At 38.9% G+C, this 16,526-nt stretch overlaps 1 protein-coding gene across 1 annotated transcript in view; it reads left to right on the top strand.

Annotated features, from left to right (window-relative positions):
- Positions 1 to 954: 954 nt before the first annotated feature.
- clcf1 (cardiotrophin-like cytokine factor 1) overlaps positions 955 to 16,526 on the top strand; it is a 28,398-nt gene continuing 12,826 nt past the window's right edge. The window contains exon 1 of the mRNA XM_036567732.1: positions 955 to 1,372. Coding sequence (XP_036423625.1) covers positions 1,357 to 1,372 — 16 coding nt within the window. The 5' untranslated portion in view covers positions 955 to 1,356. The remainder of the gene's footprint in view (positions 1,373 to 16,526) is intronic.

Below are 16,526 nucleotides of genomic sequence, written 5' to 3'. Positions count from 1 at the left end.
TGACAGGTAAAGACGTGGAGTGGAAAATTTGACTCATCTAAGTGTCCTTTAAGGTAATACCAGAGACGTGAGGCATCAGAGAAGAACGTACTGAGTCTCTTTAAATTATTCTAAAAGTTCCTCGAGCGCATCTTTTGTACCTCAATGAATAATGATAAATACTAGTTTACAAATACACTCTGGGCCAGTTTCCTAGACCTAGAATTAAACCTAATCTAGACCAGGAAGAATTTCCAATGGCAATTCTCCATTGACACTGAGAGTCAATCCAAGATTAATCCATGTAGCCCTATTTGTCCCAAAACTTGTAGCCACCAACGTTTCATCTAGAATCAAGGATTTGCTGCAGTAGCAGCCTCTACTTTTCTGAGAGGGCCACACTAGATGTTGAAACATTGCTGTGAGGATTTGATTGAGCATTAGTGAGGTCAGGTACTGATGTTGGATGATCAGTTCCGGATCACTCCAGCCAATCCCAAAAGTTGAATTGAGCTCCATTACTCTAGAGAATGCAGTTCCACTGCTTCACAGCCCAATGCCGGGGGGCATTATAACAACGCTTGCCATTGGGTATGATGACTTCAGGCTCATGTGTGGCTGCTCCAGATCATCCCACTCTATTGACAATGCATTTCTACAGAGATTATACAAGCTGCATACAAGCTTCTCTCATTAGCAGAGATCTCTGGCTACCTTTGGCCTTATAGCTTAAATCTCAGTCTTGTTCTGTGTATTAATCTGTTAAGGCTTAATGAGATGAAACACAGTGTAGTAGATGATGGATTAAATTTCTGATAATAATCCCTCCCGGCACTTTGTGGTTTGGAGTCTCGTGGCTGCACTCAGTCAGCTTCCAGCTCTAAAAACTTTTTAGACGGTGATTCACCGAATAGAAGTGGAGGACAGAAAGAAAAGAAAGAGAAAGGAGGAGAGTAGGAGAGAGAGAATGGAGAGAATGATTGGGGAGGAGGAGAAGAGAGGGAAAAGAAGAGGAGGAGGAGGTGGGGGAGGAGGGGCAGAGCCTTCAGCCCTGCTTATAAAACCACTTCACCCTCTCTCTCCCTCACTCACTCACTTCCACTCACACAAGTGGCGCGTGTCAGAATCTTCTTCATCTTCGTCTTCATCCTCATCCTCAACCTCATCCTCATCCTCACACACCTGGAACACCTGGCCAAAGGAAATCCGCTCAGAGGACTAAAACCCGGCCGCTGCTGCCTGAGAAGACAAACCTGATGGTGTTGTCTACACTAAACAGTGTCTGTGAGGCTGACAGAGTTTGTGCTCAAGCGGAATTCCGATCCATAAGTTTCCTGGAGAACCAAACTTCGGACTTCTGACGAGTGACTGAAGAGAATGAGACGCTGCGAAGGTAAGAACTCACCCCTTTTAGACCATCAATAAAAATAATATTTATATTTTACTACCAATATTTATTATGATTATTATCAGATGTGGCTTAAGATACTCGAAAGGGTTCTACATAGTACCGAAATGATCTACTAACAGTAGTAGAACCCTTTCTGGTCCTAAATAGAACATTTTTTTTTAAGAACAAATCTTCAAATAACAAATATACAACATAGCTAAGAACCATTTAATTATGCAAAGAACCATTTATGCATTAAAATGGTACTATGTATGTTTACGGTTCTATATATAACCATTGTCCTTATTAAAGAAGCCCTTTAGAACCATTTTTAAGTCAAAGTCTTGACCAAAACGGTTCTATGTAGGAGCAAAAAAGATTTTGAACCCTTTTGGTTCTACGTAGGAACATTTTTAAGAGTGTTCTTTAAATAACAATATGCAACACGTTCTCCATCACAGAGGAGAACCATATAACCATGCAAAGAACCGTTTAAGCGTTCAAATGGTTTTATGAATGTTCACGGGTCTATATATTATCACTGCCTTAACTAAAGAACCTTTGAAGAACCATATTAAAAAACACTGTGAACTCTTAACAAAAATGGTTCCATGTAGAACAAAAAAGTTTCTGTGGCTTGCAACAAATAGTGGAACCCTTTTTGGTGCAATATAGGACCATTTTTGAAAAGGTTATTTAGAGAGCCAACAAGTTCTCCATCACAGAGAACAGTGTAACCATGTAAAGAGCCATTTATGCATTCAAGCGGTTCTTTTAAAGTTCACGGTTCTATATGTAACTATTTCTTTTACTAAAGAACGCTTGAATCCTTTTTGAACTGTAGCTGTATTTCCTCAGTTCAATGTACTTAAGTACGGACTTAAAAGGAAAGTGCTTCTCCGAGGGTTCCGTAGTAAAAGCAATGGTCTTAGAACCGTGAACAGTGGATTTGTAAGGCTTTTTTCCATCTTAGTTCAAGTTTAGCTTCTAATTCCTTTTGGCTTTGATTGCATTCTGGTCTGTTGGTTGAGCTCCTGAGCCGCTTCGCTGTCGCTCACATCTCTCACTTTGGAGCTTTAGCATTTTATTTTGTGGCCTAAATGAACCAAAACAGAGAAGAATAGAGTCTAACAGGCTTCAGCTTCTTCACTGATAGATGCTGGATGCACTAAGAAGTTCCACTGCAGTTCTAAAGGGCACTTGAGGAGTTTTGGACCGGATACTTTACTCACGCTGTCTTTCGCTCGGCTTCTTTTACTCCTACTTCAGTCATTATTTTAATGACTACACTTTAACTTGACGGTGGTTTGGAGCTTCTCTGGCCAGCTTGGATTATTATTGTTAATAGTGCTATTATTACAATGACTCTTGTTGTAATAATAGCAATTGTAATGTAATTATTACAATGGCTATTATTGGTGCACTTTATCTTCTTCCTCTTCTTGCTATTTTCATTGTTATTGTATAGTTTATGTGTCTTTGCAACCACAAAAATAGCTAGTTTAGTCATTAATAAGGACAAAAAGTCAGTTTTAAAAAAAGATATCAACATAAAACATATCATTGGTGTTCGGAACAAAACCTTGGAAATAAATCATGCTCCGTTAACTTCAAGAGCGATTTTCCTTCGTCTGTTAAGTTACTTTTTTGGAGGCCCAAGGTTTTGCCCCGACTGCAACGGTACAATTTGTATAAAAATATGGCTGTAATTGAAATATCAGTTCATATTTTTTAGGTAAAACAGTCTGACCACTGGATATGCTGGATCACAAGGCCAAAAACAACCTCTGAAAGTGTCATTTTGTTCCATTTTTTACTTTTGAACAGTCATCTTTGTGAAGATCTTTCTAATATTTTCAGATCTAGCTATATTATAAAGTTTAAACTACTGAATAATAAGCTTTTGTATTAATAACAGAGTAATAAGGGCTTAATACAGTTTTGTTTCCATTGCCCAGTGCTGATTTCATTTCATGGAACACAAACTGCACGGCATTTAAATGCGCAGCATTTAAAAAGGCAGATGAGAATGATTTACGGATATGATTATGAGCTTTGATTCAGACGTTTTTGATGTTTTATCTTGTTTTCATCAACCCGACCACAGTTTACAACTGAATACTCAGCAGACTGAAAACTAAGCAGCATTAGGGAGCTTTATGAAGCAGGAAGCACGCATTATTGTCTTTATAAGGGTTTTAAACTGAACGCTGTGTATTACTGTAGATAAATGGTGCTCTGTTTACCGCAAACAACATCCTCTGCAACTAGAAGTCTATCTTTAGGCTCTATTAGTCTTTTTAAAGGGCTGATATTCGGCATTTTTCTTGTATTTTGTTTTTTTATTTCCCCCCCCTGAGGTCCCGCTTATAACATTTTTGTGGGTTTATGTTCTAAAAACAGTCATAACTCATTTTCACATGACCATTTTCCACGTTCTCTTTATCCCTTAGAACCAAACAGGCTGGTTTTGTTACTGCGCCTTTAAGACAACACATGTAAATGAGCTCTGTTCTGATTGGCTGCCCCATTCAAAAAGCAGTTCTGGCTCAAATACACTTATAACATCAACACAAATGTAGGGGCTAAACTGCTGTAGGCCGAATTGGTGGTTGTACATGAATGCGCTGGTTTTTGTGACATCACAAACAGGGTTAGTTCAAAACTTATGCTGCTGATCGGGAAGTTGTATATACCTGACGGTAAACTAGTGAATATGACTTCACTCTGTTTGGGTGCTTGTTGAAAGATCGGCCCACCACACGGAAAAATGAAAGTACGGAGGTCCGGAGAGTGCACATCCGGACACCACTGAAACACAGCGTTAGTTTCCATTTATGGACCACATGGATTTGGGAGCGAATGGTTCATTTTGAAAGTTTACCCATGTTTGATCATGTTTGAAGTCTTCGATCAAAGTCTTTTATTTAAAAAATGTTGTATTCCATGAATTGGGCCCAGTAATAAAACTTAAATTTGCATGATATTTGCATTTTTCTCATGAAATTGATTTGGTTTTGTGTATTTTTGTGTTGTGCCAACACTCATTTTGACCCATAAAAGAGAACTTAAAATGGAACGTACACGCACACACATGCACACACACACACACGTGTGCATTGCATGCACAGTTGCAGTGGGAATGGGCTGGAGGTCAGAGGTGGAGGGTCACCCTTGTCTTGTTAACTGACACTGATATGAGAAAGTACATGATTCATGTTAGTCACACACACACACACCCACTCCCACACACACATGCACACACACACACACACACACACACACACACTCCCACACACACACACACACGCGCACACACACACGCGCACACACACACACACACACACACACACACACACCACCTGTCCTTTGGGAAGCATGTCTGTGAAAAGGAGGATGAGAGTGTGACGAAATGATGCGATTTACACTAAAACAAAGCAGCAGACTCACCACACACACACACACACACACACACATACACACACACACACACTTCCTCTGTCTCTCTCTCAGGCCCCTCTCTCAGTTTCTCTTCTCTGCTTTTTTATTTCCCTCTATTTCAAACACACACATTTGTTTTTATACCATACCAGAACTGTGGGTCTAATGTAAGCAGGGATGCGGTATTGTGGTCGTACTGAGGGGGCTTCAGATTTCAGGACTGTTTAATTACTACTTATGTATATAGTATAAGTATATATAAGTAGTAATATATATATAATAAGTAGTTGTGTATGTGTACATAAACTTGAACTAAGTGTAGTAAAGGCATGTGTTTGTTTTTGTATTTTTATTTTATGTTTTTTATATTTCTTTATATATTATATATTTTAAATCACTTCCCTCACAAACTGGTGGGCACTTGCTACAAAACAAGCAATGTTAGCAGCTTAATATTGTTTTTAAAACTTTTTTTCAACCTGTTTATTTTCCGCTCTGTGTGCGTTTTGAGTATAGAATCTCAGCGAGACATAATCAGTTACCTCGCCACTCGTCAACAATCTGATTGGTTGCCACTCAGCTTATTTACATATAGTTAATTCAGAAGGATGAAGGAGAGCAGAGAGAGCAGAGAGAGCAGCGAGAGCGTCAGCGGTGTAATGTGTCAGTTGTATAGTGTATACGGTCATCTCTCATCATCGCTACTGGAACAAAACTGTATCTATAAAAAGGTAAAGGTAACAAGGAGAATGAAAAAACATTAATCTTTCAATGTGTGTTAATGTAACAAGACTTCATTTTAAGACATTTAAACCATCTCTATTGATCTGTCTGTCATGACATTTTCACACAATGTAAAGTACTGCTGGTATTTTCAGACTATGTTAAATAATAAGATTAAAATTTTATTTTTTTAACCGTTTTAACCCAGATCTCTTCTCATAGCAGCACAGTATTCTCTTGTGGTTGTCATCCAACACCTGGTTTGGCTAATTAGCGCTTCATTATGTTAATTAAAGCATGCTGGTAATGGAATCTAATAAATCTGTATGATGGCTGGAGGCGTCCAGGAGAACTCTGGAACTTTGTTCTCCAAACTAGCTTACAAAATGTCAACTAGTGTCTAAGACTTTTGAATGGTATGTATATATATATATATATATATATATATATGTGTGTGTGTGTGTGTGTGTGTGTGTGTGTGTGTGTGTGTACTGTTGTTGGAACAAAACCTCCATTTTTGACGTTTGACGAATTTGAAAATACCTGTTACCCTTTACATTGTATGTAAATTTCATGATGAATGGACTAAAATAAATGAATCAAAATGACTTGGAAAAAAGTCTGGTTCCATTGACTTACATTAAAAGTAAAGTAGGTTTTTTCCTTCTCCTGTAAAGTTGTCATTTTGGAGATACGAGGTTTTCTTCCAACACCAGCGATATATACATACGTACATGCATGTATATATTTAACTGGTAACTGTTGGGATTAAGCTCAGGAAAAAAAAAATTGCATATAGTTATGAATATATATGGTCTAAAAAGTTTATAACTGTAGGTAATTTTTTTTTCCCGAGCTTAATCCTGACAGTTACCTCAGTAACTAAAAGAAACGGCCCTGCTGCCTCAGCTTTGTTTGTTAGTCCTGATATTGCAGGTTAGGTTATTTTTTCTGTATTTTTTTTTACAAAGTCAGAACACTTTCATCCTGAAAATGTATGAAAACAATCTCACACACACACACACATGCACGCTTAATCCATCATAGCGATCACACACAGACCACACTGACAAACATACTCAAATTCACGCGCGCGGTTTTGACGAGTGAAGCAGGGCTGTTATTAGCAGCTGTCTGTGATCCACACATTAGCATTTATACCCACGCAAAGCTGGGCAACAACACATTGGGCTTGGAGAGAAAAGATGGAGGGCGAAGGAGGAGAATGGAGGGAGGGAGGAGAGCACGTGTAAGAGAGGTAGAGTTTAGCTTGAAGTTTTAAAGAGATAGATGGCAAGATGGAGTGATAGAGAGGGGGTAGAAGAGTAAGAGAGAGATAGAAAGAGAGAGAGAGAAAGAGAGAGAGAGGGGGTTAATGCAGGCCAGATTCCCTCTAAAAGGGAAGAGAGAGAGGGAGAGAGAGAGAGAGGGAGAGAGAGAGAGAGGGAGAGAGGGAGAGAGAGAGAGAGAAAGAGAGAAAGAGGGAGAGTGAGAGAGAGAGAGGGAGAGCGCACAGGGGAATGATATAAAATGAGTTGGTCACGGTTTGAACAGTTACACATGCTGTTTACATTTTTCCCAAATTAACATGGCCCCTCGCTTTACCAACTCCCTCCACTCTCTCTCTCTCTCTTTTTCTATCTATCTCTTGAGTGTTTCTTCTCTCCACTCTTTCTGTTTCCTTCTTACCCTGTTTTCTTGGACAGACTGGATAAGTGGATGGCTCTCTCTCTCTCTCTCTCTCTGTGTTTATTGTGATGAGAGGGGCCGTGTCAGGAGTTAATAGAAACTCGAGTGCGGAAGATGGAAAAAAAAGAGAAAAAGAACGAAGAGGGGGAAGAGGGGCAGATAATTAAAAAAAGGAAGAGAGGGAAAAGAAAGGTAATTAGAGAGGTAAAAGGACCTACAAGAGAGCAAGTGAAGGAGAGAGAGGGGGGAGGGCGAGAGTGAGCAAGAGAGAGAGAGAGAAACAGAGAGAGAGAATGAGATGGAAAAAGAAAGAGAGACAGAGAGAGATAAAGAGAAACAGAAAAGAAGAATAAAGAGAAAGAGAGAGCAAGAAAGACAGAGAGAGAAGAAAGAAAGAAAGAAAGAAAGATCGAAAGAAAGAAAGAACGAAAGAAAAAGAAAGAAAGAAAGTGGAGAGAAAATGAAAAAGAAAAGAAAAGTGATAAAAAGAAAAATGAAAAATTAGAGAGGCAGAGAGAGAAAGAGAGTGAGAGAGAAACAAAGGAAAAAGAAGGAGAGACAGAAAGAGAGGGAGAATGAAAGAGCCAACAAGAACAAGAAAACGAGAGAGAGAGAAAGGAAGAAGGAAAGAAAGGAAGAAAGAAAGAAGGAACGAGGGAGACAGAGAGAGAGAGAGAGAGAGGTTGAGAAGAGGAGAGGATGAGAAAAAGAGAGGGAGTAATGATAAGAAAGAGAGAAAGAGGTAAATAGAGGTAGAGAGAGAGAGAGACAGGTTGAGAGAGAGAGAGAGAAGAGAGAGAGAGGTTGAGAGAGGAAGAGGGGGGGGCATGGCCGGAGAAGGACTTGGAGAGAAAAAAAAGAGTTTGAGAAAAGAAGGGATGGAGAGGCGAATGGGTTTAAGGGAAGGAGGGAAAGAAGCGAGGTTTTGTTGTAAATGCAGGTTTTATTGTCTTTTTTTTCCTCCTGCTTTTGTTTTGATGTTCGCTGGCAGAGCTGACGGCATTCCGGGCCAAACGCCATCAATTTGAATTTCAAACTGAACCCCAGCAGCTTCCACTGGGAGCCTGAGCACATCTAATGAGATCTATCTTTACATGATGTTTAGTGCATGTGGGTGCTTGATACACAGCGCTAGAGTGCGCAGTGTGTTACTGTTCTACGCGTTGGTGTGTGTGTGTGTGTGTGTGTGTGTGTGTGTGTGTGTGTTGAGTTAGTGAAGGAATGCACGTTTGATTGAGTGCAGACTGCACATAAATCTCCACTTTAACTGTACACAGACACACACAACATCGACCCTGACCCTAACTCTCTCTACACACACACACACACACACACACACACACACACACACACACAAACACTAGGCTCTTTGTGTACAGACTTGACCAGCCCGTCATATGGCCCATATAACATTATTTGATGTGCTATGAAATATGTAGCACATTTTATGATATTGCAGTATGAAGGTATTGTCAGCGCTCATCTGCTAAACATTAATGCAACAACAACAAATCAGGCTGAGAGTGAAAGTATATCTTCCTATGTCTGTGTGTCTGTGTGTCTGTGTGATGGAGAGAACGAGGGAAAGCATAACTTATTGATCTGCCCGTTTGACATCATATCATTGCTGCCAGCTGTCGGCCCAAACAGGCTCCCTCCTTCACTCACAGGGCTGTTGCTTAACATTCGGGGGCCCTAAGAGACATGTTACCTGCCCCCCCGAATAACCCGAATCATATTTTTTGTATTCAAAAGATGAAAAGTCAACCTGAAAGGAAAACTGACCTTTTTTTACCCTGTGTTTCATATCCCAGGTCGTATTAAGCATGTTTCATCATACAGCCTTGAAAAGTAGCTCTTTAACTACTGTGAACGTTCAAAGAACTATTCGAATGCATAAATTGTTCTTTTCACAGTTAAGTGTTTCTTCTCTATAATGGAAAACCTGTTGTATATGGTTCTTCAAAGAACCTTTTACAAACTTTTTCTACATAGCATATGTATTATATAGAACGCTTTTCAGCTAAGAATGTATCACATTATTTAAAAGACAAAATTCTTGTGTTCCTGTAATCTTCCATCAGAATTGAATGACTTTTGGCCTTCGTCCTCTGATTTTTGATTATGTCACTGTGCATCAGAAAAAACACAGTTGTTACATATTAAAAGTATTTTAACATTATATTATAATAATACCATGTTTCATTCCTTCCTACGTGTATCACTGAATGAAACGCTCAAAAGAGCATGTCATGCCAGATGCCATGTTTCACACAAAGATATTATGGTACAAAGAAAAATCCATCATTATTCATCATTATTATTGATTCTCATTACATTTATTTATTTTTGATCCAGAAGAAAAAGTTTAATAAATGCTAGAGTAAAGGTAATAAAATTATAAATAACTAATGAGCAAATAAAATATACTAACCTGTATATGTTTAACAAATAGGTGAACAAATATATATATATATATAAATAAAACCTACATGCTCGTAGGCCCCCTGGTGGCTCTTAGGTCCTAAGCAACTGCATACACTACTGTGCAAAAGTCAGTGACCACCCTTCATTTATTTCATTTCCAGTCAAAGTGACCATAAAGTACAGATTTTATTTTTTTTATTTTTTCACCTTTCACAACTAAATATAATATCAGTATTTTCAGTATTTCATGTGTTCACTCTTCACCTTCATTACAGTTTTTGTGCAGTTCAGTCTTAGAAGTTGGTTGCATTTTCTGCCTCACATAATCCAAGTAATCCTAAACACATTCAGTGATGTTGAGGTCTGGACTCTGGGGTGGTCAGTCCATTGTTCAGCTTCTTTGTTTGATGTATCTGTCACCTTTTCTCAGTGAGGTTCTTCTTGAACAGCTACACATCCTTTCAGACCCATAGCACTGACTCGTCTTCTCACAGTGGAAGGATGGACAGAAACACCTGTGGATGTTTTCAGATCTGAAGCAGCTTGATTTTCTCCTCTCTCTCAAAGATGAAAGGTTTAAGTGCTGTTTATCTGATGGGGATAGTTTTGGTGTCTACCAAGTCTTAGACGTTGTTGTTAGGAGTCACATTTTCTCTGTAGCTTTTAATTATTTTCAATTTTGTCTTTCCTTTTTCTTATGCTGAGTGCATAACTTTATATCTAATCTGCTCAGACATCTTCTGAAAAACAGGGAACTTGTAGTTAATGGTTATTTCAGCTGAAAATGAAGTAAATGAATGGTGGTCTCTGACTTTTGCACAGTCCTATTTACCCCTTACAGCAAGAAACGACTCTACACACACACACACACACAAATCCCTTCTAATAAGCTTCATTATTCGATGGCTTTTTCGGAGGGATAGACTTCAAAGGTTACGCAAACATGCCAGCGCTCTCTCTATTAAGACAGAAAAGCCAGCTTCAGAATGGTGTTTACAGCATACTCAGCCACCTTGTTCCCTTACAGCCGCTCTCGCCAACCAAAACACAGTGAAAAAACAGTGCACAGCATTTACATGATTCAAATGTGTCAGTTGCACGCGAGTAAAATATATCACATCAACACATTTCTTGGCAAAAGCATGTAAACTGAAAGCTGATGTGCTGACGTAACATATTTTATTCATCTGTGATCGACTGACACATTTGAATGCAATTAATTCAAGGCACTATTTAATTCAGTGCAATGTGAACTACGACATCCTTTGCATATGACCAAAGGAAACTGAGGGAAATAAGCAAAAACATACGACAAGGATCATAGAAGATCTACCAGAATTTCTAGTATCTGCGAATATCAGTAGGAGACTCAGTATCTCTGACTCAGATGTGTCAGTCGGCTCCACATCGACACAGTTCCTGCCAAAAGTAAGTAATGTGTCGATGTAATATATTTTATTGATCTGCGTCTGACTGACACAATGGACTCATGTACGTACACTCTGGGCTAATTACATGTGTTGATTTTTCTAAGAGAAAATAATACATTTAAATGTAAATATGGCATTTATTTGCTGAGTTTAACATACTGGGAAAAATCTAACACATAAAATATAAAATGTGCCATAGCTTTTGCACAGGCCACATTTTATGTTATGTTGTTGTTGAATAAGTCAAACTCAGCAAATAACAGTAACTGTGCATTAACCCCTTAACAGGACAAACGTTTCTATAACCTAAGAATAGCTCAACCAGGTTGCAGTGAAGACCCTGTAGTTACTGGATTATAAGCTTTTCTATGGAATAAAACTGGGATGTTAAGGGTATAAATTGGAGGATTTGTTAGCTTATTTTCACTTAGAAAATCAACAAAACATGTCATTTATATACGAAGGTAGCACTGAAAAATGTGATGGATTGGTCTAGGTCAGGGGTCGGCAACATGCGGCTCCGGAGCTGCATGAGGCTCTTTTACCGCCCTGGTGTGGCTCCACAGCAGAATTCGATTTTTAGGTAAAAATAAAATAATCCTCCTTTGCAATAAAATAAAGCTCAGCTGATCGTTCAACACAGTTTTAAATAAATGGTCTTAAATGCTGGAGTTAACGTAGAACTGAATCTCCAACCTTTAACCCTGAAGGTTGGCGTGCAGACTGCTGATCACCATAACAACAGAGACAACAATCTCACCTACCTAGTAGCTAACGAAACGGCAAAGAGAAAGATTCAAGACGAACATTGATAATTTGGAGACGAATGGACTTATTTGCATTTATAATCACTCTCTAGTGAGTGTAGTGAGTCTACAGCAATAAACTTTGAAACACTAAAAACTCGCAAAGCTGAAGTCAGCTTCTCATTTGAATTGTCCCGTTTTACTTTAAATGGTGCAGGAGTTACATCCTGGCATCATTTAAGGTCAAACGGGAAAGTTCAAACAAGAAGCTGGAGAAGCTGACTTCAGCCTCGTAAAAAATCGAATGTTGAGAAACATTTTACAAAAAAATGACTCTACTTTTCCTTTGCGTTTTCGTTTATATTATATTTTTAGCCTATACTAGCACATCAGCACATACTGAGACATATTTACAGCCAAAATTGTAAAATGGGCATGAAATGTTGTGGCTCCCAAAGTTTTTTGATTTTCGTTGAAAGGAAAAAAATGGCTCATGGGTTCCTGACCTCTGGCTTTGGCAACATTGATGAATTTCAATATCATGATACTTTCCAAATTAATAATGACATCGTGGTCTCAGCTGATATTTAACTTAGCGCTAATATGACTAATAAAGTTGAAGCCATTCTTACTGAGAGTTTATGTTTATGTTTACCGAATGCCTAACGAACCTGTTTTGATTGAGCTGTTTTTTTGCCCTCCACTTTCTTCTCTTAAAATCACACCAGGCCTTTTACATACGGAGCCTTATTATTCACTAACTACGACTTCAATGCAAACTAGTTGAGCTATTCTTAGGTTATAGAAGTGTATAATAAAACAGGCCCAGGCCATTTCAGGGCTTACCCAAACAGTATGCGATTTACAGAAAGGAAACTTACTGTTTCTTTTATTTTATGTATTTTGAACTGTTCTTTCAAAATGATCTGAAGCAGCCAGTAAACGGCCTGTATTTCAGTTGGGTGAGATCTGTCAGATGCTGGAAATCTTGACTAAAGTGCAGATGACAGATTAAAATCACTAAAGGCAAACTGCTTGGCAACAGTGACACAGCTATTTTATGTACTTAATATCATTATATGTCACATAGTGGTGTGCCAATACAATGGTATACCGGTATAAATGATAGTCGTGTGCAAAAAGGTTTGGTCAAATGACATATTTTGTTGATTTTCTAAGTTAAAATAAGTGAACACATCCTCTACAGAGAACACACTTAAATATGGCTTTTTCCTGCAAATAGTACACAATTAATATTTATTTGCTGAGTTTGACATGTTGGAAAAAATAAAAAATAAAATGTGCCACTTTTGCACAGCGTACATTTTATGTTTTTTCCCAATATATTGTGCATTAAAATGTCTTCTCTTAACAAAACATGTCATTTGACCTACCAGTAGTGCCATAACTTTTGCATATGACTATGTACCGGCCAGCACTACATTGAATTTTCTTGGTTCAATTGTGCACATTAACACTTTATTGACACAGTTATAGCACAAATTATTTACTTTTGTCAATAACTGATTAATGTGAAAATGAATCAAATAGGTGCATCACTTTTTCAGCACGTTTTTCACTCTGTGCTGAGTTTTATGAGAAGATCTTGAAGGCCTGTGTGTGTATGCGTGTGTGTATGTGTGTGTGTGTGTGGGTGCGTGCGTGTGTGTGTGTGTGTGTATGTGTGTGTGTGTGTGTGTGTGTGTGTCCTTGGATGTGAAATCAGCTGCTGAACTTTTCCACTCATTCTTTCTCATCAAACTACTGACTATAAGCCGAGAATAATTACTGCAACCTAAAGTCAGGAGAGGGCGTGTCGGTGTGTGTGTGTGTGTGTGTGTGTGTGCAGCGTTACCGTGTGGACGTGGTGGTGTGTGTGTGTATGAGATTTCTAGTTTCTGACCTTTACGATTCTAATGAAATGATTTGTGTACAGCGTTTTTATGATTTAGATTGAAACAGAGAGTGTCGGAAAAGAACAGAAAGAAGGGAATAAAGGAGGAGGAGGAGAGAATAGCTAAACTGCCAGGGCTAATCGAGGTTAATAAGCTGCTGTTATTTTGGCTGGAGGCGAAAAAGAGATAAACCACTTCAAACGCAGTAGAGAGAAAAAGAGGTGCGCGCACAGGAGGAGGAATAAAAACAACTTGAAGAACTAGACCAACGGACCGAGAGAGAGAAAGAGTGAGAGAGGGGGAGAGAGAAAGAGAGAAAGGTTGAGGGAGACTGCTGTAAAGGTTTAGGAGAGATTGTTGTAAAGCAATATAGAAAGAAAGAAAGAAAGAAAGAAAGAAAGAAAGATACTGCTGTGGTATAGACATAAATAGATCAACAAGAAAAAAATAATGCGAGAGAGAGAGAGAGAGAGAGAGAGAGAGAGAGAGAGAGACTGCTGTGTAATATTGAGAGAGAACATGGCATAGAGGCATAAATTAAAGAAGAAAGAAAGAGCAAGAAATTGAGTAAGACTGCTGTATAGCATTGAGAAAGAAAGCAAGAAAGAAAGAAAGAAAGAAAGACAGCAAGAACTTGAGTAAGACTACTGTATAGCATTGAGAAAGAAAGAAAGAGAGCAAGAAATCAAGTAAGACTGTTATAGCATTGAGAAAGAAAGAAAGAAAGAAAGAAAGAGAGCAAGAAATTAAGTAAGACTGCTATATAGCATTGAGAAAGAAATAAAGAAAGAAAAAAGAAAGAAAGAGTGACAGAAACCAATGTATGATATCATTAAAGAAAATGCAATAGATATAGACAGTGAAAAACGAAAGAATAAAAGAAATAAAGAAAGACTGAATACTCTATAGTGTAAGGAGAGAACAGGGTGTAGATGTATACGGTTCCTCTCTGGTTATGTACAGTATGTATCTTTATGAATGTATGTATGTGGTGTGTAATAGTGGTAGAAAATACAGGTACATTGCAGAATGTATTAGGAATGGAAGGAGGTGAAAGAAAAGAGAAAGAGAGGTGTAAGGAGGAAGGGAGTGGTCGAGTGGAGCTGGGTGGGCGAGAGGGTGACAGAGAGCAAAAAGAGGAGAAGAAAGGAGAGGAAAGAGGGAGGAGGAGGAGGAGGAGGAGTGCATATTTCACACCTGCTGAAGACTCAACGCCTCAAACAAGTAATTACACATCTCCACCGTGTCCTTCTGACTGCCTGACAAAAGAGAGAGACAGAAGAGTGTGTGTGATGTTTGTGCTGGAGGACACCCTGAGGCTCTCCCTCTCTCTCTCTCTCCCTCTCTCTCGCTCCCTCTTTCTCTCTCTTTTTCTCACACGCACGACTAGAGTACTGTCAGACCCTTTCTGAAGTTTGAGAGATCATTTGCTGCTATTTTCTCAGTGTGTGTGTGCCTCCATGAGGCTAAAAGGGTTCACAGTCTGATGATGGCCTCACACACACACACACGTCTGTCTTGCTATACATATGAGGACGTCCGTAAGTTTCTATTGATTTTTGTGTTCCTGTAGCTAAATAATACTACACCTAAACCTAAACCCTAACCCTTAACCTCAGTATTCAACTGGCAATTTTTCTGCTCTTTTAGTTTTCAAACAAAAAAGTAATTGTGGTGAAAACAACACATCAGCAAAATGTCCTCACTTGAGCAAAAATTTCATATAGTCCTATCATAATGAGGACATGAGGTCCTCAGAAGTATAGCAATACAAGAATACACACACACTTTTTTTATATACAATGTCAGGACATGGTATCATCCATACAATATGTCCTATATGTATGAAATACACAGGTAATCAAGGGTAGTAATTGGGAGTTTGCCCCCCACCCCCACACACACACCTTGGAAGGCTTCTGGGATGTTGGAACATTGCTGTGAGGATTTGATTGCATTCAGCCACAAAAGCTATAGTGAGGTCAAGTACTGATGTTGGATGATTACAAACTCCAATTCATTCCATAAATACTGGGTGGAGCTCCATCACTCTAGAGAACGTTGTTCCAGTGCTCCACAGCCCAGTGCTGGGGGGCTTTATACCCCTGTAGCCGACACTTGGGCATTGGACATAGTGACATTAGGTTCATGTGTGGCTGCTCCGAAGCTTCTCATTCAACTAGCAATAATTTTCTATGGAGATGAACACCTATGTCAGCAGTGAGTGTAACTGAATTCAGTTATCAAAAGGGGTGTCCAGACAATTTTGACTGGACACATGTTTTAGACACATACAGTGTATATATCAGTGGTAAACAGTGACTATTACAACTGGGACTTTGGTTCAGACCAAAACCAAAACTACAGAAAACGCAACAATACTGCTAATTTCTGCTAGCGCCCCTATTAGATTCTAGTAGTATCTTGGTGCTAAGCTAATGGCAATTCACATGTTTTTGGACTGTTCTAGATTAAACTCAGACATTTTAAGCTGTTTTATTTGAAGCTTGTGAAAGACATATTAGTATGTTTTATCTTTGTGTCACGTTTTTACAGTGACTCACTCAGTAAAGAGCTCGGGCAGTGAGCAGCTACTGTTGTTTTCCGTTTCTAACAACTGATTGAATCGTATCGGTCAGCGTACCACTCGGACTTGGTGTCCAGAACTGCCTAGAGTGATGTTTTTTCTCACAAACTTGGTCTCACCCACTAGAAAACAAAATGCAGTTTATTCTACTGTCAGTCCCTAATTATGTTTGTGGTTAGTCTGACAGGAAGATAGATATGTAGATACAGCCAAGTGAGC

The sequence above is a fragment of the Colossoma macropomum genome, unplaced genomic scaffold, assembly GCF_904425465.1.
Source record: "Colossoma macropomum unplaced genomic scaffold, Colossoma_macropomum, whole genome shotgun sequence".
NCBI lineage: Eukaryota > Metazoa > Chordata > Actinopteri > Characiformes > Serrasalmidae > Colossoma > Colossoma macropomum.
Note: the sequence above shows the minus strand (reverse complement) of the source record. Positions and strands in the feature narration are given on the sequence as shown.